The sequence below is a fragment of the Aspergillus viridinutans genome (assembly GCF_018404265.1).
Source record: "Aspergillus viridinutans IFM 47045 DNA, scaffold_4, whole genome shotgun sequence".
Classification (NCBI taxonomy): Eukaryota; Fungi; Ascomycota; class Eurotiomycetes; order Eurotiales; family Aspergillaceae; genus Aspergillus; species Aspergillus viridinutans.
The window spans coordinates 385,896-411,484 of NW_025091220.1; the positions used below are offsets into that span (position 1 = coordinate 385,896).

At 48.8% G+C, this 25,589-nt stretch overlaps 12 protein-coding genes across 12 annotated transcripts; 5 read left to right on the plus strand and 7 right to left on the minus strand.

Moving 5' to 3' along the window:
• Nucleotides 1–1,238: 1,238 nt before the first annotated feature.
• Nucleotides 1,239–2,312, minus strand: Aspvir_006143 (F-box protein; the record flags this gene model as incomplete). The annotated part of the gene is made up of 1 exon (XM_043269351.1): nt 1,239–2,312. One exon carries the CDS (start codon nt 2,310–2,312, stop codon nt 1,239–1,241), a length of 1,074 nt encoding a protein of 357 aa, XP_043125286.1.
• An 853-nt stretch (nt 2,313–3,165) lies between these two features.
• Nucleotides 3,166–4,300, minus strand: Aspvir_006144 (ribosome biogenesis protein BRX1; the record flags this gene model as incomplete). Its single annotated transcript, XM_043269352.1, has 2 exons — nt 3,166–4,006; nt 4,071–4,300. 2 exons carry the CDS (start codon nt 4,298–4,300, stop codon nt 3,166–3,168), a joined length of 1,071 nt encoding a protein of 356 aa, XP_043125287.1.
• A 1,180-nt stretch (nt 4,301–5,480) lies between these two features.
• On the minus strand, nt 5,481–6,709 carry Aspvir_006145 (ketohexokinase; the record flags this gene model as incomplete). Its single annotated transcript, XM_043269353.1, has 6 exons — nt 5,481–5,646; nt 5,696–5,806; nt 5,866–5,927; nt 5,991–6,149; nt 6,205–6,601; nt 6,663–6,709. The coding sequence occupies 6 exons, from the start codon at nt 6,707–6,709 to the stop codon at nt 5,481–5,483; spliced, it is 942 nt and encodes a 313-aa protein (XP_043125288.1).
• Nucleotides 6,710–7,272: 563 nt separating this feature from the next.
• Nucleotides 7,273–7,886, minus strand: Aspvir_006146 (uncharacterized protein; the record flags this gene model as incomplete). Its single annotated transcript, XM_043269354.1, has 2 exons — nt 7,273–7,375; nt 7,516–7,886. 2 exons carry the CDS (start codon nt 7,884–7,886, stop codon nt 7,273–7,275), a joined length of 474 nt encoding a protein of 157 aa, XP_043125289.1.
• Nucleotides 7,887–9,049: 1,163 nt separating this feature from the next.
• Nucleotides 9,050–9,876, minus strand: Aspvir_006147 (uncharacterized protein; the record flags this gene model as incomplete). Its single annotated transcript, XM_043269355.1, has 2 exons — nt 9,050–9,686; nt 9,734–9,876. 2 exons carry the CDS (start codon nt 9,874–9,876, stop codon nt 9,050–9,052), a joined length of 780 nt encoding a protein of 259 aa, XP_043125290.1.
• A 1,294-nt stretch (nt 9,877–11,170) lies between these two features.
• Nucleotides 11,171–11,898, plus strand: Aspvir_006148 (uncharacterized protein; the record flags this gene model as incomplete). Its single annotated transcript, XM_043269356.1, has 2 exons — nt 11,171–11,263; nt 11,332–11,898. The coding sequence occupies 2 exons, from the start codon at nt 11,171–11,173 to the stop codon at nt 11,896–11,898; spliced, it is 660 nt and encodes a 219-aa protein (XP_043125291.1).
• Nucleotides 11,899–12,659: 761 nt separating this feature from the next.
• On the plus strand, nt 12,660–13,303 carry Aspvir_006149 (uncharacterized protein; the record flags this gene model as incomplete). The annotated part of the gene is made up of 2 exons (XM_043269357.1): nt 12,660–12,755; nt 12,821–13,303. The coding sequence occupies 2 exons, from the start codon at nt 12,660–12,662 to the stop codon at nt 13,301–13,303; spliced, it is 579 nt and encodes a 192-aa protein (XP_043125292.1).
• An 853-nt stretch (nt 13,304–14,156) lies between these two features.
• On the plus strand, nt 14,157–14,821 carry Aspvir_006150 (uncharacterized protein; the record flags this gene model as incomplete). The annotated part of the gene is made up of 3 exons (XM_043269358.1): nt 14,157–14,228; nt 14,303–14,355; nt 14,413–14,821. 3 exons carry the CDS (start codon nt 14,157–14,159, stop codon nt 14,819–14,821), a joined length of 534 nt encoding a protein of 177 aa, XP_043125293.1.
• Nucleotides 14,822–15,358: 537 nt separating this feature from the next.
• Nucleotides 15,359–17,755, minus strand: abp2 (putative ARS binding protein Abp2; the record flags this gene model as incomplete). The annotated part of the gene is made up of 2 exons (XM_043269359.1): nt 15,359–17,053; nt 17,108–17,755. 2 exons carry the CDS (start codon nt 17,753–17,755, stop codon nt 15,359–15,361), a joined length of 2,343 nt encoding a protein of 780 aa, XP_043125294.1.
• Nucleotides 17,756–18,641: 886 nt separating this feature from the next.
• Nucleotides 18,642–20,756, plus strand: Aspvir_006152 (uncharacterized protein; the record flags this gene model as incomplete). The annotated part of the gene is made up of 1 exon (XM_043269360.1): nt 18,642–20,756. One exon carries the CDS (start codon nt 18,642–18,644, stop codon nt 20,754–20,756), a length of 2,115 nt encoding a protein of 704 aa, XP_043125295.1.
• Nucleotides 20,757–21,303: 547 nt separating this feature from the next.
• On the minus strand, nt 21,304–21,683 carry Aspvir_006153 (CVNH domain-containing protein; the record flags this gene model as incomplete). The annotated part of the gene is made up of 2 exons (XM_043269361.1): nt 21,304–21,491; nt 21,551–21,683. 2 exons carry the CDS (start codon nt 21,681–21,683, stop codon nt 21,304–21,306), a joined length of 321 nt encoding a protein of 106 aa, XP_043125296.1.
• A 2,416-nt stretch (nt 21,684–24,099) lies between these two features.
• Aspvir_006154 (cytochrome P450) lies at nt 24,100–25,205 on the plus strand (the record flags this gene model as incomplete). The annotated part of the gene is made up of 5 exons (XM_043269362.1): nt 24,100–24,378; nt 24,443–24,763; nt 24,820–24,845; nt 24,893–24,977; nt 25,026–25,205. 5 exons carry the CDS (start codon nt 24,100–24,102, stop codon nt 25,203–25,205), a joined length of 891 nt encoding a protein of 296 aa, XP_043125297.1.
• Nucleotides 25,206–25,589: the final 384 nt, after the last annotated feature.

Here is a 25,589-nt window from a genome sequence, read left to right on the forward strand (position 1 = left end):
GATATGATACACAAGAGGAACGTTGGGAACGGCAATTCAGGGACATGGGCACTGTAGGCGATCATTACTCCCAGGACATTATGCTGTCGACTTCTTTCTATTCCCTTTTCTGTCCTTATTCGCCCTAACTTGAAATTGACTCTTTTTTCTTCCGGACGCTTTCCTTTTCTGCCCTTGTCTTTCACGACTTTATTTTGTTAGGTCCCTCATCGCTTCTTGTTCGCTTGTCCTTGGTATGACAATGATGGTCCTTTGAAGGCAGTTCTGTTCACAGGCGTCGAAGAGGATGGGTGGGTTGTATGCAATCATTGGATCGGCGATATGGGTTCAAATTGTCATTCCAACATTACTTTCGCAATTCTCAATCATTGTTCTAGATAGATATCAATTATCGGGGCATTTTGAACTGCAGTTACGACTTGACTTTGTGACTTGCGAGCCTCAGGCCCTCAGCCCGTGATGTAGACTAAACTGTAAATTAGCATCGACATTTAGTGGGCCTAGGCTCCACCTTCCTAAACAGTGGAGTGACCCACGCGACGCCAGTACGCTATTCACAAATCACAACAATGAAATTCCCCGACGGCAGCTTCTCTCCTCGCCTTCCATAATCCGAATCCGTCGCCTCAAGTGGTCTATTATTGCCGGAGCAGTCATAGTCACCGCTCGAGCTTATTATCATCTGCGATGAACGAACAAGTTGAGCTTCAAGCTTCAACTCAGGTCTACTAAGCCCTTGACTAAGCGAGGATTCTAGTCCGTAGCGACTCCCCAGTCCCCACCCAGGCACTGCTCATTCGTGCGCGCAAGTCTCACTAGTTAGCTCGAGTTTCATGACCCTTTCTGACTTATCTAGAGTGAGGTTGGCGCGATTCGTTCGGCTTCTCAGGGGTGGTGGTGCAAGCGAGTCGGTCAGAGGCTGGGAAAGTCCAGACTCTGGTGTTCGTCTCCAGATGCGGATAGCCTCGGTGTCAAGTGTCGACTGTCATGTTGGGCAAACATGCACTAGATATATCCTGTGAGGCTAAGATATTATTAGGGGAGTCAGATATGACTTGATGGGAAGATCTCACGGGCTTGCAGGGGATCTGCAATGGCTTAGGCTTACTGGCGTCCTTGGACGTCCAGTACGCGTATCGCCTCGTGCATTAACACCTCGAATAGTGCACCTGATATACCTCAACAACTTCAACTATGCAATTTCTAGAATGCTATGCATGAAATAGTCTAAAGTAGAACTAAGACCACACGATTCCCAGTTCCCGATCTGCTATCGCAGCCCGAAACTCCTCAATATCATCACCGCGCTCATTCATCACCCACTCAAGAGTATCTCCGAATGTCTCTCCGTTATCACGAAACCAATCGCCCAAGGACCGTATGAAGGCTTCAACTTGCTCTTTCATGGGCGCATGTTCGCGCAACCAGAGGACCTGCCCGGGGTCAAGCTTCATCATATCCTGGACTACGTAATAATGCGGAATTTCATCCCCCCAACCTTCGAAGCCGGGGTCATGAAAGAAGTCATTGCGGAATCTCGATCTGTACTTCGCGGGTGATGCAGTGATATTTGTGGGGTGAGCGGAATAGAAGTACTGATTGACTGTGTGGTCAGCCTTGTCAGGCCATTCGTGTACTCCCGCAGGGGTACTCGTTTTCGGATAGTTCAGATGAATATTAAATGATAGCTGGTGATTGGTCTCGGGATACCGCTTGCGGAACTTGCGCTGGATAGTCCCGTTGCTGGGACAAATGTGATTTTGCACGATGTCAGTGATGATAAGCCGAATGTCCTCGACCTCGGCCAGTTCAGCGGTGGACCAGTTGTGCAGAAGCTGCGCACGCTCAGAAACGACGTGACGAAGTTTACGCGAGAAACGGTCGAAGTTGAAGGTATGGAAAGCGCGATGATATAGCCACAAGCGATAAATAGCACGGCGCAACCGAAACCGTTCATCGTCAGTTAGGGAGCGCCGATTCTCGAAATCAACCTTCCATTTCTTGACCGGGTAGATCGCCTCCCAATTCCGTGCGATGAGTCCGACCTGCACTACCTGTCGGAGAAGCGACTCGGACATGGGAACTCGGCGGATGATGTGTGCTGGTTGGCTTGCATTGTGTGTTACAAGCTGGACGATCTCGTCTAGAGGTCCAAACTCGTATTCCGCGACATCAATAAGAATTTGCAGCTTGTGGGATTGGTTGAAGACACGGCGAAGCCATCGGCAGGTCGATGCAAGATTGAGAACATCAGAAACGCTCTCGCAAGAGCGAAATATATGGAGCAAAAGCTCCGTTGCCAGACGATCCATCGATATGAGGGTGATATATTCTGTTACCAAGTAACATGTCAGCACAGCAAACGGGAGAGCAGTGTGTAATTTCTGAAGTACCTAATAGAAATCTTCGTAAACAGTTTAGAACCCAGTATGCGTGAAGACCGGGAGAAGCGCCAGCCTTGACAGCGTCTTGATATCAATGAGTCAACGCCGCCGCCGTCGTCGCAAACAAGGGTATGAATTTAGGTGCAAACCCCGCCGTTGGGGCTGACAGAAGAGAAAGCGATCTGATTTAGAGCAAGCATACTGAAGAACATCGTAGCTGATGCGAAACGAGTATCCCGCAGCCGCGAACGACTGGATGGCAAATGCGCCGCCATGATGGTGGACGGAGAAAGTTGGAGTATGTCTATACAGGAGGTCCAACCCCAAGTTATAACTAGTTATACACCCCGCTTATCTAATCTGCGCCCCTTGCTTTACCAAAATTCCCCTCACTGTTGGGTCGAAATGTTGTCAAATATTTGGGATAACTATGATTGCCTCGGATGATTCTTGTTTCCATACATGTATCCTTTCTCGACGAATAAGCGAGTTCGTCCGTCCCTCTGTTGGGAAACAAAACAAGTCTCTCTAGATGTAATGTTCTATTGCATGCTACATAAGTTAACCGGAATTTGGGAATAGAGCCACCAAATCCAAGGATGGAGAGCATACGAAACTTTTAAATTATCTTGCACACCTAGACGCCTTAGAATGACCGAAACAATGTACCCCTCGCATCACATGTACATCCCCTCAGGATATCAAGTCTAATGCTCATGGAAAAAAAGAGACGGAAACGACAAGTGGACCGGAATCAGAATCATGATGACCTTAAGAGCTTTTAAGAGAAGAGGCTCTTGGTGTCGAGAGGACCTGGTTTTCTCTCGCCTTCTGCCAAGCCCAACGTAGTGCGTTTCGAAATCAAGTTGGTTTGAACATCCCGACGCTTCGCGTAACGCGCCGCCTTGCTCACACGAATCTCACTGCGGACTTGGTTGGGGCTCACATACTCCTTGTTCTCGTAGATGACAGGGCCACCGAAACTGCCCTCAAGAATGACGATTGGCGTAAGGACGAAGCGAGGTCCAATCTCAACGAGCGAAATCTCAGGTTGAGCATTCTTGCCCTTGGGCGTGGGCTTGCTCTTCTCGTCGTCCTTTTTGGCTCCACCTTCGGACTCTCTAATCTCATAGACGCGAATCCAAATCTTGCCATCCACGCCGAAGACACCGATGACGCGGTCAACAAAAGGCTTCATGCCCTTGACACCACGCTTGGGCACGCAGAAAACTCCACGTAGCATTTCTCTGATCAATCCGCGGTACTCATTTCCAGGGCTGCTCATAACAGGACCCTGTTCGTCAAACGACTGATCGAAAACTACAATTCCACGGCCACCCTTCAAACAGTTGCCGCTAAATCCAGTGTTCAATTCACCCATAGTGTGCAGGTTGGTGAGGTGAAACTTGATCGTAGGTCCGTTGGGAGGACGAGCCAGCCACAGATACAAATCTTGACCGCGCTTGCGTGCTTCGAGGAAGAAAATGACGTTGCACGAGTGGAGGTCTGCGAGGGAGTTCAGGAGTAGATTGTAGCCGGCCGTCTTCTTTTTTGTATCTAATTTGCTTTCTTTGTGCGTGTGAGGGAGCAAAGAGCAGAGATCGGAGAGCAGGTGCCGATGGCTAGAATCGCTCGTCAGTGTCTGAGAAGGTCAAGTCCGGGGTCGCTAGCAAATCCTGAACATACCGATATGTCACACCTCTTGAAGTCAACATAAGGACACGAGTCTTCGGCATGAATCCAGCGGCGAGCTGCTTCTTGGCCGCTTCCGCAGTGTGCTCATCTTCGTCTTCGTCGCTGTCGCTTGTATCGTCGGCTCCAGCGAGGAGCTCTTCCATTTCCATGTCTACCTCATCCTGATCTTCGGTGATTTGCCGAGACTTCTTCTTAGACACTGTTTTGTAGACGGCAGCCATTATGATTGGAATAGAATAGTTCGGTTGAGCTTTTTGGGTTCCTGATCGTCACTGAGAAAAGCTCCACGAGAATACCGAAAAGATGCAGGCAGAATATTTTTTTAGAGTTCACCGCCTTTGAAGTACAAGGTCACGTGCGCTAACCACAGATAAAAGTGCTTGGCATGCCCATACAGAGAGGCCTTGATATGCTCGATTATCACCGTTTCTGTGTTTCTGACGCCGGTTGAAACGATCCTTGCTACCAATCGCCAAGTTGGATTTTCCGTGTACTACAGCACAGATGCCATATTTGGGACAATCTCTCTTCTTGAATATTCTCTATGCCCTTCTCTGGGCAATCGTCTGTCAGATAGCTGCCCTTGATTTAGCAACCGCATGGACCTGTCATAATTTAGTATTTGGGTGAAGCTTAGTGTTCTCCTTCGCGGAAATTCTAATCATCGATTAGCTAGGGGGAAAGTTTCGGCAAGGAACCATGATTATGGGCTGATAATCTGGCGCATACAAAGGCTATTGAAGTCTGTTATATTCTAAATGAGATTCTAACAAAAGCTAAAGATAACTGAAGCAGCTCAGCTATGTTGTATCAAGAGAATCCAGCAGATATGCTCAAAGGATTAAGCAAATCTGAAGGAATCACTCTGGAAAGAGTGCGAGGACGTTCATACCAAGTACCCCGCTTCATTTGGCAACCATGACAGCTACTCCAGAGATCCTTTTAGACTTGGTGGACAACGGTGCCCGCCTAGTTGCCCGCCTCGCCGACGGGCGTACCAGTACGCCTTGCATCTCGCGGCCGCACGGGGCAGCGTGGAAATCGCTCGAATTTTGTTTACAAAGAGCAAGGAAAATGAAAGAAAGCTTTCCAGTGTCATCAGGTCTTTGAGCAAATAGGAGCTGAGTTAAACGCAGGGTGACCTAACTGTCTCGGGCCTCGATATCTTGGATGTCAGTGTTCTGGCATGGGACAGCCACGCCTCACCACTTCACCTGACCATTTTGAAAGGTCGTATTAGGCTCGTAGAAGAGCTGGTCGCCTCGTATGGAGCAGATGTGCTTCTTCCCGTCATGGCGCCTGACAGTTGGCGCCGTCCCATTCTAACACTTGTTCTTGCACTTTGTTGAGACACACACGCTCGTATAACCAGATACTGCCCGTTCTCTGAACGTTTTGTTCTCAAAATGACTCCAGTGCCTTGTCCAGACCAGAAAAGCCTTCCTGTCCCACTTTCATGCCCGCAACCCGGTTCGCGAAGTGTATCTTCGTCGCGAGATTCCAATTTTCCTGGCAGAGCCAAGCATACAACAATCCGGCTATGAATGTATCACCAGCTCCGATAGTACTTGCATTGATCAGTATTTCTGTCAAATGCCTTCAGGAGATCGACTTACTCAACGACCTCAAAGTCTGGCGCTGTGTACGCAGGACTGTGCAACAGTTCACCGGCTTGGGTATCTAGAGCAACAGCCCCGTCTTCTCCCCACGTACAACACAGGAAAGACCTGATGGAAGTATATCAGTCAACACTACACGCATGGATAAGGCCTAAGGACTCTCTTACGCATTGCGCGTCATGGGCCACTGCTTTCGAAGGCATTCCTCGGCCGATGCGTAGCCTTGCCCCTGGACAAAGTTTAGCAGATTTTGCCTCAGAGGTCATATGATGGTTGTAGGAAGCGCTCATACATGAGCCCAGCTCTTCGAGTAGAAAACCACGTCAGCCTCATTCGCAAGCTCCTGAAGACCCGGCCGCGCAGGTTTCTCTGCTTCGACGCTGATCTTAATTGAAGGGTAGGATTGACGTAGATAACGGATGCACGCCAATGTTACCTCTGGTATCCGACCCTGCAGATAGAACATGAGTATCCTGAACGTTTCACAGAGAATGAAAGTTGCTGACCTCGAAGTGAAACCAAGTGGCATTGGAGCCAATCTTATCTGCAATTGCTGTAAATTCCTCAACGGTCATTTCCGGGAGCTCATTGTAGTTGACAATCGTCCTGCTTCCGGAGGCTTGACTTTTAATGATATAACTCGATGCTGGTTCATTGAATTGTTCACGATATATGCAATGCTCGAGTTGAACCCCGGGTCCAAAGCCTGCCAAAATCTCCTGCGATGCAACAGATGCCTTTGCGGGCAGAACTGCGACAAGGTTCAGTGAGACTTTTGAGGCTGATTTGCTGTGTGCTATCAATTGCTGCAGCACCTCCAAGGTATTTGGACAGTTTCCTCCGCGGCGATGAGAGATACTAGAAGCACGCAACTTCTCATCTTCTCCCGGGTAGTGAGGAGTTCTGCATTGATGGTAAGCTGGTGTTGGTTTGTCAACGATGTGGGGGACGAGTTTCAACCAACGTCAAGATTGTGTCAACATAGCATGCCCCTACTGCAACCAACGACATTTTCCCAGGCTTTGATGGGTTAACAGCGCTATATTTCAAGACTCTCAAGTGGCAGAAAAGAAACTGCAGTGACCGACGTGTGCGAAGAAAGGAGAGTTTGAGAGTTTGTCGATTCGCATATTAGTCATGCCCCACAGGCGACATCATCAACATCGACAACGAAAGTATGGCAGCTGCTGCAATGAAAAATGGTACCCGCGGGTTTCCAAGTACTTATTATCTGCGGATCTAACATTTCAGATACGTTTCTGATGCAATCATGGCCACGGTGGTACATAAAAAGACAAGCAAACAACGGACTTCAAGATACAAAGCCAAGAACTAGGAGTTGTGCAAGATATCTGTCTTCATAATAACTATCCCCAACCCATCTTCGCGTAAATGATCCTTTTACTGCCGGTAAAACATTGTGGAACGAGGGAGGCGGCGGTGATCATGCCGCTCATAAGTTATCCTCATCGTGATTGAGAGAGTTTGCCTGGCCAGCACCTGTCAGGGAGGCTTAAATGCGCCGTCAGATCGAGACGTACTTACCAATTGTAGGGAGCTACTGCCTTGGGCTCTTAATCCTCGTCCTTCGAGTTTTGAGCGAGCTTGTCATGTCGGCCGCTCGGGGCGGGCGTAGTATTGGGGAAATTTTGTCTTCTGAGACGGCCGAACTCCAAGCTTTAAATCTATCAGCAATCCCAGGTCGCGAAGGATGGTCACAGTGTGTGTAGAATCTTTCCACAAGAGCGGAGATGAACTCTCAGAAGGGAGAAATAGTCAAGGTGATGTGTTCACGCATTGTAGAAAACAAGACTTACCGAGCGCCATTCCAAGAGATGTTAGGCTTCATTAGTTTGAGGTTTTCAGCAACCTGGTGCCAAGTCTTCTCCGAAATTGTGTGATCGAGTTCCTTCAGAACTGCGACAAGCAAGGCGATCCTAAGTTCGTTGGTCCAAAATTTGGAAGGCTGCTGGATGGGAGTTTCTGGGGTCTGCAACTCCTGATAACTGGACGCTAGAGATTCCTGGGTTTGGGGCAACACAGAGCCATCTGCAGCAGCTGAGGTAGTCTGATCGGGTGCAGACGACGGAGTCTTTCGCTTCTTTCCACCGCGTTCTCTTCCAGGGCCCTTCTTTTGCTGATGACTGGCGCTGTCATCTTCGCCTTCAGGGCCCTTTCTCTTAGCCATCGTTTGTATTGGCGATTGGTGATATTGAATCGATCAAATGATGTGTTGTGAACGATCAAAGATCTGCTATGATATGATGGTTGAGTATTTGAAAGAGAGAAAAGCAGAAGACGCCCAGCTTGGTTTAAATAACCAGCGCCGAGAGAAAGATGTGAAAATTTTCCATTGTGGGCTGCATAGTATGGCACTTCACCTGCTGCATTCCCATGCGCAGCCGCATTGCTGGCGCTGAGAATATCTTTTGGCCTAAGTTGATCACTCACTCATGGCCATGCTGGGATTCACTGAGGCCCAGTCAGCTCCCCTTAACCACGGCATTCCCTTCTTTTCCCTCCCTACTCAGGCAGGAATGATGGTATGGAGAGATAGTACGTACTATACATAGAGCCTCTCTCTACAGAGCTCTTCTGCCTGTTTTTCCGATCCATGTCTCTCCTCATTTCACACTAGCAAATGGTGTCAACTGTTGTCATCTGGAAACAGGTTCACCAAGGGAAAACACGCAATAGGCTAATAGCCCACTTACAGTTCCAAGATCCTATCTTTTCGACCAGACTTCCCTCTTTAGGACATCGCATGTCGACTACACTAAAAGCACTCAGCTGAAAAGGTGTCCAGACAACCATTTCTAGCTAGTAGAAACAGTAGTGCGCTGCATGCTCAACATTGCCTCTGAACAACAGTAGTACTAGTAGTGAGAAGAAATGAGGTTGAGCAATCATCAACCGTGCTAATATACATTATGCCGGAATATATTTCCTCCGTCTAGCCCTAACATCATGAAGATGTATTCACTCCAGTGATTCCTGAGTGCCATCCGATAAAAAAAAAAGCCTTCTACACGTAATGTAGACAATTCGTCAATGTTGCCACTGTATGCGTAACTGCTTCAACAGCACGGCCTATGAAAGCCTGGCAAGTTTGCCCGTTTGCGCTCTCGAACAGCAGTATGCTTATGTAGACAGGAGAAGGACCTGACTCCCATCAAATGAACATAAATAGAAGCTGACCGTGCTGTCCATCAGGAGCTCTATGTTGAATCAATGTAATCCAGAAAAAAATGACTTCGAAGTGTCCCTAATTATACAAACAGAGTACCATATTCTCGCAATAAATACATCGCTAACATTCTATACATGCATCAAGACGCAAATGCTTCACTTTTAGAATCTGGTATGTACAGGTCCATGATTTATTTCGACTCGGGTCATCTGGGGCATATTGCGATGACGGTTGTTCTGATTTCGCGGCTTGAAAGGCCTTCCACCAGTATTCTTGGTCCTGTGGCTCTGATCCCAGCTCCGATCTTGCTGTCTGCGAGGAAAATCACGTCCGCCTGACGTTATTTGAGGAGAGTTACGAGGATGATTGTACGGCCGAGCTGGGGAGGTTGTATCGTGGGAGCACTGGGGACGGCGTGCAGGGTGCACATTTTGATCGTAGTTCAAACTCGAGTGCTGCTGATACTGTACGCCGTTGCTCTGGGCGTGGCGACCTATGCTGGAAGAATGAGAATTTGGCGTGATAACTTCCGGCATAACTCTCTGTGTCTGCGGAGGACAGCGTCTCGATTGCATACTCGGGGATGGCTCGCTTGGAGGGGGCGTAAGCTCGCTTCGCAACGCAACTTCTCGGACCACGAGGACATCGTTATCGTCTGGACCGTTCACAGCTCCGGACATCATGTGAAGTGTCTCAGCTGACATTTCTCGAGATCCGGTATGGCGCTGGCGATCACGCAAGATAGCTGCAGCTTCTTTGTTGAGCGTCTTGAAGCGGTTTCTGTAGGTTCGGCAGCACCTATTAGCACTCCTCGCTGGTGGACTTCCATTGAATGATGGTCATACTTCAGAGCGTCCGCACTGTAATCTCCACACATCACTTTGGAGAGGCGTTTGAAGTCGGGAGAGGTCATGTTCATTTGCTCGAACACTGCCATTAGCATCACCTTGTCCTTCCAGTCGTCCCATTTTATGCGAGATGCAGGCATTGTTTAATGTTGAAGATAAAGACAACAGTTGAGCGGGCTTAAGAGACAGGAAGTCGATTGGGGAACTGAGCAACGATAATTTAATGGAGGAACTTGAGGTGTCAATGGAATGATGGAAGGAATCACCAGCTCAAGTACTTATACCCGGTTCGAAAAACGAGCATAACGGCCATCACACGCGTTAAGACGCGCACGCGTGCTGATACCATGGTTGAAGATGCTAAAATAAAAAGCAATTCAGGATGCAGGATTAGCTCGAAACTGATACAAAATAGCGGAGCTGGAGCTGCAGGAACCATGTATGGTCGCTATCATGGACTACAGCTCCAGGAGGACTAGAATAGATCTCGACTCTCCTGACAGCCAGGTAGATTGGGTGCTACCGAATGGAAACTAAACCGTACTCAGTGAGGCTATTTGCCTGAGATAACTCTGTTAGCATGCGCAATGGATGATTTTCTTGTAGTAGAATTTTGAAGAGATTCCCACCTAACCTACAGAATCTGACCTGTCACATTGACAAGCATTGTGGGTGTCGAGCTGGCATGACAGGTCTATCTATCCTGTCTTCCTTGCAACACATGCACCATAATCCTTCATTATGTCTGAAGCCACTAGAAACCATAATATGACTGCTGGTAGTCCTGAGAATTTCTTCAGATGAGCCGCGCATCCATCTTTGTCTTGAAAATATTATGCCGCGATCACAAAGAAGGCTGTCCTGTTTGGCCATATAGCAACTCTTTTCAATGCAATCCAGAAGGATTGGAATGATCCCACGTCAGTAACATGAGACATGAGCAAAACCCTGAATAAATTGAGAATGGGAGAAGTATTCTCTCCGATGTCTCTGCTGCGAAATATATCCTTAAAAGCCAAGCGGTTGACTTCATCGATGAGAAACTAGATTCATGAGTGGGAGTCTCATTTGCGGGAAGATTTTCCTTTGAATGACACGAAGACATAGCTACAGCCTCCAACTACTCTCTGGGTATCCAATTCGACCAGAATCCCCAAAAATCAACTCCACTTGCTTTGTCTATTTCTTCGTCCACTCATGCCTAGACAGCTTCTTTGTTGCTGCAAGAAGCCGTTGTGGCGGACAACAACAGCATTTTCTCCTGTTGGGCTAAATCCAATACCAGAGGCTTATATATCCAGCATCAGTGCAAGAGAGTGCATCTTCCTCCATCAATCTCAACATCCCAAATTTCCAAGCACAACTGGACCTTCTACTGCAAGCTTTCTGCTTGATACCCCTCTCATCAGTAAACCATTCGCTCCCAAGTCAGCCATGACAACCGTCAGACGCAGCAAGGCGATGCCAACTGATGGCCCTACTGCCAAGTTTCTCTACACAATTATCAAGCAATTGGACTTGAAATCTGTGAGTCGAGCAGTCTTCCTCTTGCACTCCCAGGATTGTGGACTGCAGCTAACAATGCGCCTCCACAGATTGACTGGAACCTCGTTGCTTCGCAGCTTGAAATTTCCAACGGCCACGCTGCTCGGATGCGTTACTCTCGATTTCGACAGCAAATGGAAGGAATCACATCTACACCGCGCTCCTCTCGCCCCAAAAAGACCCCCGCAAAGACCGGCAAGGGAATTGCCAGCAAAGCCGATCTGCTGAAGGACAAGGGCTCCCCTCAGCCGCCAGTGAAGCAAGAAAATGCCCGTCCTGCGTACGAGTCAAACCCTTACATCAAGGTTGACCCCTACGGTCACGAAGTCCAGAATTTAGCAGACATTCCTCATGTCTCCACTCAAGTGATGCATCCGCAGCCTGTCCAACCGCAGATGGTTCCGTACACTCCACTGACCGCGGCCCCGGGAACTTTGACCATGTACGCGCCTGTTCCCGCTTTCCCACCCTCGCCGCCTGTGGCCTTTCATCAGCAGGCCGGCCCAAGCACATGGGCTCCTATCAAGACCGAGCCTGAGCCTGAACCCGAGCCGGAAGCCCCAGGCAAAATGCATGAAGCAAGCGTGAAAATTGAACCGCCCCAGGAGGAACAGTAGGAGAGGATTTGACAAGACTGGAGGGGAGTAGATGAGCGATTCGTGATGAAGATAGAACATCTGTTACATGACTTATGGTGAGGCGTTAAGATGCTTGGCTTATGTTTGTTTGATTCTCGATGTGTGTAATGGACATATAATCTGACAGGATTGGCGTTGCAATTGTACTCTTTGGCCTAACTTTTCCAATGAAGGTTGACTAGCTAATTAACTATACTATCCCTTGGTGTTTTAGGACCATGAATTGTGACTATCCCGTCAGTAAGTCTCTTTCAGATTCTGGTTGGGCTACTCATATTAGAACCGTTCCTTAGAGTCTCCTCCAACAGACATAGAACAGAATGAAGGATCGAGACAATCTAGTGTTATACAAATTGACTTGATATGAGTTTCAATTTAGTGAGTCTCTGGCGTCAGTTTATCTGTGATTTGGTCCATCACCGAGCATTGATATCTCAGTTCTGCGTTGCCGTAACGATCACCAGTCCCTACCTCTCGGCGTGCTGTTATAAAAAATGTGCTGTGTACGTGTTTACTCTTCTTTCTTTCCTTTCTAGCTATCACCCCCTATCACACTCGTCTTCGTCTGTGATCCTGTTTTGTTCTTCTCCTCAATACCAGGCACATAGCCCGATCACGCCCTGCCTTGTACCTACATAACGCGTTCAACTTTCCCTTCAGGCACCCTCACTACCTGAAGATCCTGTTAACCTTCCCCAAAGACGTGTTTAAAAGTTATTAGTACTTTTATTCCACTGAAAATGTCCAGCAACCCCGAGACCAACGGCGAGGATATCAACAGTGCCGATGCCAATTTCATCATTGAATGCCTGAAGCATCTCAACGAATCTAAGCAGGTCAGTCAAAGGAGTTCTTTATGTTTCTAACTATAGAGATGTAATACCTCTAACAACACATCCAGGTCGACATCGGCAAAGTTGCCACTGCCTTGAAGTACAGCAATGTTCTATCAGCCCGCAACCGTCTTCGCACACTGAGCAAGCGCTATGGATTCCCAAACCTGGAGTGCAAGTTCTCCTCTTCCCCTACCAAGGCTGGCAAAGCTGGGGCTGTTGGTGAGGCTGCCAAAGATGGCACTGCCGGCGAAGAGGATGCTCCGTCTTCCGGCGAGACCGTCCAGTCCTCTCCCTCCAAGCCTGGTCGCAAGCCTGCTGCTCGCAAGGGAGCCAAGGCCAACTCGAAGCCGATTCCCGCCACTGGTCCGGTGAGCACTGATGGCTCTGCCTCTCCTTCGAAAAAGCCTGCCGGAAAGCGCGGTCCAAGAGGCAAGGGCAAGCAGGCCGTCGCCCAGCAGCCCGCCGTCATGGAGTCTGTCGAGATTCAGGTCAAAAAGGACAACGAAGACGTGAAGATGGAGGGCGACGCTATCAAAGCTGAAGATTAAAGGACCTGCAGAGAGCCTTGCTAGTGTAAGTTGTCACGCCACTTCCCATATAGCAACACGATGACTGATAGTGTAGGTACGAAACAGGCACACATTTCCTCTTTTCGGATCACCGTGACGAACGACATTAGGATGGAAACAGCTATTGCTATTGGACTCGTAAAAAGGGGAATTCTGGAGGATACGAGTAATAAGCCGAAAAAAAATGATGATTGATTTTGAGCCTTGATGTTTTCTTATTTGACACTATCTCTTTACCGAGAGGTTTCTAAGCATTGAATGTGTTTGGAGCTCGTCCTTAGGTCTAGAATAGGTACCATTACGTTAGAAAACAAATGACAGCTCATTGATGACTGTTAGATAGTATACAATGAATCCGTAAAGCGCTTATCCAAGACCTGTCGCTAATCAACACACACTCGATGGAGGCGCCATACAGAAGTGAGTCCAACCAGAAAACAATAGACTCTTCAACTATTCATCCCCTAGTTCAATACTTATTTCTCATTGCCTAGAAACACTTGGGAAGCAAGTCACCTTGTCGCTTGACTGTTTCACAAGCTCAGAATAAGTGACCTGACCTACTTCATCTATTCACTCATCTCTCGCATCCCCTCTCCTGACTATCTCTTTATCCTTTCGGTACCTGTGTGGAGCTGCCTCTCATAACACCTTTCACTCACCTCTGTCTTTGAATCCTCGAGGTCACTCGCTCTAGCTCCTCGCTCTATTTATTCTCTCTAGAGACTCCTCCTCTCGACAACTTCCTCACCTCTCTCCATATACCACCCGACCTTCACATCATACCTACATCTACCATTCAAAACACCAATTCGCCTGCCAAACAATCAAAATGGCACCCACAAACCCCGACGAAACAGTCCAGTTCCTCTTAAGCTGCATCCGCTACTCAAACAGCGGCAAGGTGAGCCCCATCTCCCCTCCTCCCACCTCCGAACCCCAACCTCCCTTGAATCACCTCAACTAACTATATCCCAGGTGGACTTCAACGAAGTCGCGAAAGAATGCAACATCGTCAGCAAAGCAGCCGCGTACGTCACAAGGACCTCACAAACAGATCCCCCCCTGAGAACTAACAATTCACCCAGTGCAAAACGCTACGTACGCTTGATCAAGGCCTACAATGAAGCAGCGAACAAGATCGAGACCACCCCCGGATCAGAACCCGACGCAGCAGGAGCTTCTCCAGACTCTTCCCCTAAGAAAACCAAACCTGCCAAGGCTGGCCCTCCTAACAAGACCAAAGCCAAGCAGGCGGGCGAGAGTGAGAGTCCTAGTTCACCCGCGAAGCGCAAGCCTGCAGGGGACAGTAGCAAGGCCAGAGCCAAGAAAGCTCGGGTGTCCAAGGAGACTGTCGTTGAGAGCGCAGAGAGAATGGTTGAGCAGAGGTTGAGCCCTGTCAAGGAGGAAGAGGTGTCCGATGCTGAAGAGAAGGGTCTAGGTGCTGGCGCTGATGCGACTGCTGTCGACGGCGAGACGCTGTTTGACCAATTTTGAAACTCCGAGGGCGACGGTCAATGTGGTCAAGGAGACTAAGGAGGTAGATTGATTCTCTGTTCTCGGCTTCGGGCTGCGGTTGCAGCATGATATCGTTTTACGAAATTTGGGAACTGGACATTTGGTTCCTTCTATTGGCCTCATATTCTTGATGCAGTTGTGACTTGCAAGTTGTTGTTTTCACGTTCAGTCATATTTCATGGCGCAAGTGGTTCTCATAGATCACGAGGAAATACGAAGCCCTATCTATTCTTTCATATGTTCTATGCCAAGGTGGAGGATTTCGTGTCTTATCTTAAGCATATCATTTGCACAAGGGGTATCTATAGCACAACTCGAACTTCAAAACCCAGCGTCACAAGACCGCGACTACTGCAGATGACACCATAACATGTCAAAGTATCGACTTGAAAACAAACACCAGGTGGCATGGAAAGGTAAAGCTAAGGGTATCATTAAGTATTCAGATGATATATGCAGACGAATTAACATCGTGCTGGCGCAAGCCGACTCAGAATAGGCAAACAAGTTGGCGTATCATATGTCTGCCATCACCGACTCGAGAATCTTGCGTTTGTAGTGGGACAGCGACCGCTCCCTTTTCTGCATCTGTGCTCGCAATTTCATATAACGCTGTTTCCATGTCATTTCAGACACGGTGCTTTCTGCACCGTCGATTTCGTATTCCGCATCGGTCATACTGTCAAGTTCAATAACGCCGTTGTCCATATCATCAGTCATTCGTGACGATCCCTCAGGTTTACCGACATCTATATTCGAGATTCCCGTATCGCTGTACATGACTTTTGTGGAGAACTGAGAACCGTGTTTGTATTCATGGGAAATCGTATAGACGAAATTGGACGATATCCTATCGGCCGGCATCGTTGAACCGTCCCCAGCAGCTATAGGCGCTCTTTCAACATTCACGGTCATGGAGCTCGGGGCGGGGCTGGTAAAGCCAAAATGCGCTCCAAGCCCGAGGTAAAGAGCTGACGCGAGAGCCGATAGCCCCGAGCGAAGTCGTATGTAATTAGCACTCAAACGCCTCAGGATGGAGAATGCCAAGGAACGAGCCTCTTCAGCGCTCAGAGGTACTGCTCTGCCTGTAAGCTTTGCGCGGAGTAACTCGCCTGACAGGACACGGGCAACATCGTCAAGGCTAATGTCCAAGGTCGCGCAGTTATCAGACAGAGAATCGGTATTTGTATGCGGCATGACGGTTTGTATAGCACTACCGCCGAATACGTCACTTGAATGAGCGGTAGAGCCGTTCCGATGACTAGATTCCACCTTAAGGGAGGCAGACGGAGTACTCATTCCATTTACCATTAGCGTCGGTGGTGTGGCAAGGCGGACAGGTCCGCCTAAGTGTTGTGGAACTTGTAATTGAAGCTTGTTTGGTCTGGCAGTCGCATGAGGAAAGGGAGTGGGCGACTGTTGATACTGGGAGTCTCCGCGAGTTGTGGAATTCTGCTCTACCACAATAGCAGGCGAAGATCTTGATCCCGGACCCTGACTTTGCCTGGAATCAGTCCGACTAGGGTTCACAGGAAACGTGGAGAATGGACCAGAGACAACGCCTCTCTGCGGAGGCCTGCCCCGAGTCTTGCCAGTGATCGATGCATTGCTGTTAGGCCAGGCAGAAGAAACCGCCGGACCATGCCGCCTCCGAGATCGCGACTTTTCACCAGAGGACGGATCGATCGCCGAGCGTGGCTCTGCCGTTGGCAGAAGAACTTCTGATGGATGATGCCCTCGGGGAACTATCGCTGACTGTGGATATCCAGCAGGCGATGCGTCTCGCTCTAGAGGTCTCCACCGAAGCTCTTGGCCTTGTTGGTTGTCAGTAGAGCCATCAGCTGCAAATGATGATGCAGCAGTCATCCATGAATCGTGGTCAGGGAAAGCACTGAATGGGATGGCGCTCTGCGGAAACGTTGCGGACTGGTCTGCAAATGAACCTGCCTGCAATACCCCAACGGAAGTATCCAGCTGAGGTCGTTTCGCCGGTTTCTCGTTAGCTTGCTCCCTTTCGTCGGCCCGTTTGCGCCCACGTTTGGGTTTCCACTCAGGGACAAGCGCACGCAAGGCAAGGTCTTCTTCTAGCGGTACGCCGTCGCGAGTGTCACTGACCGCTGCATTGGAGGCCGGAAGCTGGGTGTAGTACGGATGAGGGTGGCCAAGGCAGTATTCGAAAAATGCATCTACATGCATTGCGCGCATCCAACGCTATTATACATTAGCACGTTCGCGACATCTTTAGCCAAGCGCAATTTAACGAACCTTGAGTCGCACCGCATATTGCTGAACTTTTTGCGTACTTTGCTTCTTCTCCGCCGAAGGGGGTTCTACGCCTAGCTCGATCGCCAACTGAATCCACGTTTTCAGCTCCTTATTGTCCAGCTTTCGAATAAGCTCCCAGAGGGTGAAGATGCTGAAGCTCTTGCCATCGCTCCGAGGCGGAGATCGGAAAGTCTTTCGAAGCTCGGTGGTGTCTGCGGACATTGGAACGTTTGGGTTACAATAAAGAATGAACGTCACGTAGGCGTCGTCGATATTTTCATCTCTAATGTCACGAGAGGGCAGGCCCCGCGAGACTGCCTGATCCATTGAATTCCTAGCCTGTCGCTGACGAATGGTATCATAAATTGGAGGAGACATCGACGGCCCTGAGCGCGTAGCCGACGTCGCAGGAGCGACTGGCCGTAAACCAGTAGGGGAAGATTGCAGACTGCGAGGAGTCGCTTTGCGATATAGGGGAGGAGACTTTGACGCTCCTAACCGACTGCGGGCGCTCCCTAACGAAGAGCCACTCTGTAACCCTGGCTCCAACGTAGACGAGTATCTCGCATACTGCTGGATAACCACCGGTGTTCCTCCAATGTCATTCGGCTCCGATTGTGGTATCACACTGGTGAACGAGCTTTCCATTGCTAGTAATCAACAAATCGAGACGAACGAAAACAAGGACTTGTTGAGTTCGAATTCTGAATGGTCGAAGTGGATCCCAGTATGAATAGACAACTCGGAGTCATTTGCATTGGTAGTAGATCCACCCAAGATGCCAAAGCTCAAATGCGAATAATCAGAGCGCTAGATGCTATGATGTCCAAATGTGACAGAATCGCAATGAACAGATGTAGCTCAGGGACCAGCCCAGATCGAGCGCATAAATATGCCGGCTTATATGTCAAGAAGGAGTGAACAATTTACGGATATATACTCAGCATTGATATCGACGGGATGAAGATTTCAAATCTGGACATGCAAACGCCATGGTCTCGACCTGGAACGGGGGGAAGAGGAGAGATGGAGTGGCTGGACGATTCGCGCCTTAAAGACTGGCCGCTGACTGTTTCTATTTTCGGGGATTCTGCTTGTTACCAGTCTGGGACTAGCCTTGTGGCCTTGGGGGCGGGGGAGTCGGTGCCTGGGACTATTGGCTGCCGTGACATGCGCCACTAAACCACATTTGGCCAATTACGGCCTCAGGCATAAAGAATGTGCTGATTTTCTCTTATCGATAAACCTCTGCAAGGGCGATAATCGAACGGCAACACCGACTGACCTCATCGTCTTCTCTCTTCCTCTCAGCCCTCCTAAGGCTTCGCTTCCTAGTCCATCTCCTTCAACCATCGCTCATTTAATTGCCTCTACTGCTGACGTTTGGTTTACTAACTCATGATGCTAGCCCCTGCGCCCCCAGTCGTGTCTGAACTTCCGTTGTTGAGGAACTGACGGGCAGGTGGGCCATGTGTTATCTGCTGCCGACCCGACCTTCTATCGGAAGTTACGGCGAATACTACTCTACGACATCATGTCTTCCTCAATGCGCTCATCCCGTCAGAGGACATCTAGCTTGTCCCGTCCTATTCGCACTAGTCGTACCCGAGTGCAATCATATCTTGAGGATAGCAGTTCAGATGATCGGCGGAATGAAGACACCGACTCTGATGAGGAACGATCTAGACGAGTGTCGCTTTCGCTGCGTCCACGCAGTTCAAATAGAGTCCCCGTTTCTTATCGCGAGGAATCTACAGATGATGACTTTGAGCAATCTTCTAACGAGGACCCTTCAGCCGTCGTGCCTGTTGAAGCTCCAACTCGATACACCTATCCGTTTCCCCAATCTGCTACCAATGGCACATCTTCTCGGCCTAGACTCGATCGCACGGTGAAAACTAGGTCCCAGACTAGAAGGTCCAAAAGAGCCCCCGCCAAGAACCGCCTGGAGTTGGGTAGACCACTCAACAAGCGTCCAAAAGTTCAAGCAGATGACATGCTCCCGGTTGGCTCTGGAGTCATACCACCCTGGCACACCCTTCCTTACCACATATTGTTTGACATCTTCTTCCGTGCATCGTTTCCTCTGATGGATGAGAAGACGGCAACTAGAAACAGTTCGGCGCAATGGCTTGCGAGCGTTGCCTTGTTGTGCCGCGCTTTTCATGAGCCAGCATTGGCAGCCCTCTACCATTCTCCGCCTCTGATACCTATCAAATGCCATGCTCTGCTCAACCTGCTATGTCAGCCGCAGGAGACACTTTCAACCAACTATAGAAATAAGATCCAAGAGTTGCACGTCGACGTGGAGACCCTGTTGCTCCACAAAAGCGGTCCAACGCTCGGTTATTTTGAACTCCCAAAGCTTATCGAAAAGACTCCCCAGGTAAAGAAAGTGCGGCTGTATCACAAAGATGACTTCATTGTTGGTCTCGCTCCATGGCAGATACAGCGGTCTAAATGGGTCTATCCCGAGAGTCTATTCGAGTCGATGAATTCCAGCTTGATTCACGTGCGCAGCTGGGATTGGAACAGCCGATTTATGGAAACGAAGCAATTGATTCCCTTCCTACTCGGCAAACATTATGACCCGGCGTTCCGGGGCTTGCGGGAGTTACGACTGTTGCATGTCGCTTCAGAAGATATTGATCACGATGGAAGTGCAGAGCCATCCAACGAGCGGGAAGTGATTCTCGCTACTGCGATCAAGGAGCTTCCATATTTGCATCGGCTGGAATTTTCCGAGTGCTCGATTGTCAACGAGCATCTTCTCCTCAATATGCCCTCGACACTTACGTCCCTCACCATCAACAACTGCGATGAAGTAACAACCTCAAATCTCAGTGCGTTTCTCGCTGCTCATGGACAACATCTTCGGGAACTCAACCTTAGTCACAACAGGCATTTAAGTATGTCATTTGTTGTAGGACTAGCGGAGTTTTGCCAGGTCCTTGAAAGGTTCAAGATGGACATATCTATGCATGACTGGTCCAGTTATCACGATGTGGAGCCACATTTCCGCGAGTTGCTTAGTTCCTCTGAGGTGCCAACCTGGCCCGCCACATTGCAAGAGATTGAGCTGATACAATTGCGAAAATGGGACGACACGACAGCTGAGATATTCTTTACGTCTCTTATCGATTCCGCGAGGGAACTTCCAAACTTGCGCCGTTTAATTATCAGCGCCATCCTGAAGATCGGATGGCGTGACCGCGCATCTTTCAGAGAGAAATGGATTGGAAGGATGGAGAGGGTGTTCTTGCGAAGGAGTCCTCCTCCGAATCCTGAGCTTCACAGCCTCCGTAAGGGAACTCCTCAGCCTGACCAAAATGATGCTGCCTCTCAGTCTGAAGCACACCATAGCGGCCTGTCCACGCCGTCCAAGCGCAAAAGCGCACGCCTTGCGAAACGCAAACATTCAGAAGCTGAAGATAATGTGGAATTGAGCGCGCCAGACCGAGCGTCGTATGGTGGCGATGGAGACCTTTTTATCCAAGGCATGTGCGATATTGTCATGGTCAGAATTGACAATCTGCGCCCGACTGAACTGCAATTCAATGAACAAGATTTTCTTGATGACGAGCTCAGTGGTGACGAAGACTGGAACGGTAACGACTTCGACGCTAGCGCGGCAGGGCATGCATGGTAATATCAACGTCTTCGAGTTCTTTGCCTTTCGTCTCTACGTTATTTCCCTTTTGTTCTGGTGCTGGATGGTCTCTTCTTCGCGCAAGTTCTAATACAGGCGCTTGATTGGTTTGACCCATGTTATTCTGCGAGTTGGAGCGCTCTAAACTGGCGTCCTTGGTAGGGTGTTGGGTTACAGGATTAAAGATGGTTATTATCATGGTCAACGGTAGGGGCGCATATAAGTTGCATACCCTGGTGCTTCATGTTTCTGAATTTCTTCTCTCTAAAAATCACTGTACCCCAATACCATGTGCTCTTACTGGAATATGCATATTCTCCAATGAGAAACTATGCTCGCCACTTGGAAACTATCTCCGAGATGGTGGTATGGCGGTAGAAGTACCCTACAGCGCAACCATATGAACCATTCATAACCTCATATACAGTGCCTTAGTCTCATCATCTTATTAACAATGTGCGCAGACTCCGCCGTGACTATTCTAGGCCATGTTAGATCTGCGGAACCGGTCTGCTGCGTAACAGCCCATGGATGAACTCACCCTCAATCACTGGAATACGAAGCGGCCATCAATATTTTCAATACGCTCAGACAGATTGACGTCAGCATCTTGGTATTCGCCGTCCACATTTGCCAACCGAGCCCGGAGGACGGGAACCTCGCCGCCTCCCTCGATAGCGAAGTGAACATTCTCGGCGCATTCAGAGAAGTTGACACCTTCCCATTGGAAGTGACCTGCATCTATAAGTCATCTGGAGTTCTGCATGGGGTCCATTCACAAGAGGTGGAAGTACCGTTGTCGTTTCCGAGGTAGTTGTTTAGGTCAATCGAGGCGTCTCGCAATTCACCACTGGCGTCGCGGAGTCGAGCAACGAGTACATGATTATCCTGGATACGGATGTCTTCAGCGCTGAGGTGGAAGCTCATTTTGAATGTAGGAAAATCTCAAGGTGATCTCTTGGAGGAATGACACTGATTGACCTGAAATACTCCTTGTCGGAAAACAGCTTCATATTTATACCATCAGTGTCCTGAAATGTGGGCCTTGCCCATAGCTTATAGCACGACAGACCATGCTAACCACCTGGCTTTGACTTATTTGTTCGCATGTCGCGCGTTTTTGGACTCTAGTGGATACCACTGTGGCAGCTGCGACATTGAGCAGCGAACAGCGTCCCTGGCCCTGTGCGAGCGTATCCCCTTTTGGCCTGAGCTGCGCAAAATCTTAGGCAACAGTATTCCACCACCAGCCACAATTGTACAGGAGCATGCAGTCACCGCCATATTGAAGGCTTTGAAGCTGAGGGTTATCCCCACTTGTGTGCTGCCATCAAGGCGCTTGGCGGCCACTTCAGCGGTGGACCCTGAGGGGTATTGATTCTGTCCCTCTTTGACCCCGCTCTTCTGATTTTTCCCTACGAAATCAGTAGATGAGGCAGGAGGTAGATTCATTATGCCAGGCTGAGGCGTGCATGCCATTTATGAGGTTATGTTGTTGTAGTTCGCTTTTGGCCGTCGCATATTGTCGTATGGACTGTTGTGCGCAGCAAATCAAAACAGGATGAGGACCTGGGTGTAGGTAACGTCTGTAGGGCTGATGTTGCTGCCGACTGTCAATTCGTTGACTTTACAACGGATTTTCTCGACTTACAGGGATACCCATGTGGTGGTAGTAGCACGCATGGTAATATAGCTCCTTCCATGCGGCTGCCACTAAAGCACATAGTCTGCTCCGAAACACGTCCAGACTCCAGAGAAATGAAGGATACCCGCGATAAGGGATAAACAATACTCTCGACAAAATCTTTGTGTGTCACAGTATTCGATCTTCTGCATCACTTTCCCTGTGCTATGTAACAGTGTTGTTTCGTCCGCTGAGGGTTGCTTGACAAATGACGGGGTGAGAACCGTGAGATATCGCTACAAATCCAAATTATGAGAGCCAGAACAAAGTAAGGTCTGAAAATCCGCCATACCCTAGCATTTTTCGTAGAATGTTGTTGGTACTCGAGAAGCCCGAGGTCTCAGAAGTCGATTCAAAACATATGAATCCATAAGACAGAGTATTGCAAGACTTTGCGTGCTGTGGTGAACCTGACCAAGTTATCACAAATTCACAATACGGTTTGCCAATGCGCAGGTTGGTCCAAGTCAGCTATGGCGATAAAGTCCTTAACCGAGTCGACTCTCAACGTTGCCTTTTCAATGCCTGATCACTCCATTAATCCTTCACGGATGTAAGGAAATACCTTATTCCTTACCACTGATGTAGGTACTCCTTTGTTGCCTTTCCCATGACTTCCAGAAAGTAGAGGGGGGCTACAATTCTAAGCACCAATCTCTACGGAAGACCACGACGGAATAATATACCCGTGATTCAGTAGCTCTTGGGATGGTTGGTTGACAGTGATACTTGACTAACTTGAGGCCAATGGCTATTGGTCGACTTCAGTAACACTCTTTGACCATCTCATGCAATGTCCGGTTCCGTGCATGATTGTATGCCCAGGCCCCAGGGTATAGTCATCAGTCTTACTGACTCGCATTGCTACGTAGGACGATCTACAGCGAGGTTTTGATTGATGATGCAATTGTAATGCTGATAGGTATGATTTGAGGGACGTGGTTGGCATCCTGCTGGTATCATGGTGCTTTCTGCTTGATTGACATGCCTTTCGTACTGAAGTTCGCCATTTATCCTACCTAGGCATTGCACACTACTTCTTAATCACTTTTCCATTCTTCAACCATTCTGCTTCTTTTCTTTTCTGAAATCACTCAAATAAGGCCACAGAGTCAATATCGCTGCTGTGTTCTCTAATATGTTTATCACATGGTACATCGTAGCCATCCTCGTCGCTGTAACCGTGGTGCGGGGTGTCTGGGTTATCATCTACCGATTATTCTTCCATCCGTTGGCGAAGATCCCAGGACCTCTTCTCGCAAGAGCATTCTTCTTTTACTCCTTTTGGTACAATGCACATGGCGGAAGGCTTTATCTGCAGATCGAGAAGCTCCATCAAAGATATGGCAAGTCAAATCACCTCATCGTGGACGATATCTCTTGCTGATTACCAGGATTAGGCCCAATAGTACGTATCACACCAGACGAGATCCACCTCAGCGACCCAGAAGATCTTGACAAGATCTACTATTTTGGATCTCGGTTCGGCAAAAGTCCAGCCTTCTACCGTGCGTTTGGTTTAGATAATTCCATGTTGACCATTCCCGATAATGACCTCCATCGGGTCAGACGAGCAGCTTTGAATCCTTTCTTTTCACGCAAAATGTCTTCGAGCTAGAAGACGTCGTACAAGAAAAGGCACAGAAGTTGACGACTCGGATGCGATCGGCGTTCGAGTCTACGGGATACATTGACCTGCACTACGGATTTCGGGCAGTTTCCCTTGACGTCCTCACCGACTATGCGTTTGATGATTGTTATGACTGCTTGGACAAGGAGAACTTTGGCGTTGAGATATCCAAGATGCTTCGTGACATTGGTCCTACAGTGTGGTTCTTCCAGGAATTTCCCTCCATGCGAGATCTGGCTATTCAAACTCCATTCTGGCTCGCCAAATTGGTGAGCAAGTCACTGTCAAGAATGATGCTGTATCGTGAGGTAAGAAACACCTGCTCATGACGAATTTTTGTCGGTGATCAGGATTGATTTGCATTCTGTCCAGCGTTGCAAGCACCAGATTCTGAAAGTCAAGGAGGCCGTGGAAAGAGGTGATAAAGTCTCACGAAAGACAGTCTTCCACCAACTGCTTCGACCAGACGACACGGAAGGATACAAAGTGCCCAGTGTCGAGCAACTCAATGATGATGCCTATGTCCTCATTGCCGCCGCAGCTGATACAACAGGCAACGCATTGACAATTGCAGCATATAATGTTGTCTACAATCCAGAGATATATGAACGTTTGACAGCAGAGTTGAGAGAGAAGTTTCCTGACCCTGAAGCGAAAATGGACCTTGTGGCCCTTGAGAAATTACCCTATTTGGTAGGTTGCACCCATACTATCGCCGGGCTTTAAGCATGATGCACTAAATTCCGCAGACCGCAGTGATCAAGGAGGGCCTTCGGTAAGCATATCCCACCGTACTATGAGAAGTCCACTTACACAACCCAGATTGTCATTCGGTGTCGTTGGCCGACTTCCACGAACCGTTCCCAAGCCAGGTGCTGAGTTCCATGGCTATCATGTCCCGGAAGGGGTATGACCGATGTATCCTTTTCTTGGTTGGTGATACTAATCGATATAGACTACCGTCAGCATGAGCTCGTGGATGGTGCATCGAAGCGAGGACTTATTTCCGAACGCAGAGAAGTTTGATCCGACACGCTGGCAGGATCCTGCTACACACAACGCCCTCGAAAAGCACCTCTTCTCGTTTGGCAAGGGCCCGCGGCAATGTGTTGGGATGCAGTGCATATTGACTTGAATCATATTTGAATCGCGATTGTTGTCACGCTTACACTGCGTAGACTCGCTTATGCAGAGCTCTATATTACCCTCGGTCGAGTATTCAGGCAATTCGACGATTTGAAGACGCGGAAGAAAGCCAGAGAAGAGTTATTATACGATGACTACTTCTCATCCTACCATCCTGAAGCATACAACAAGTTTATATTCGAGTGCTCTAGATAGTGGTTAGTAAGCTTTTTGACATCTTGAGATACCTAGCTCTCTAAGAGTGTTTTGAATATGAATTGAGGGCATCGTCTCCAGAGCTCTTCATATTTGCCTGTTCTGCGAGTAGAACAAAAACACGCCAGCCTCTAGCCTAAGGCTTATGACCTGTTGTATCGCCCTCTGGTTCCTCCAG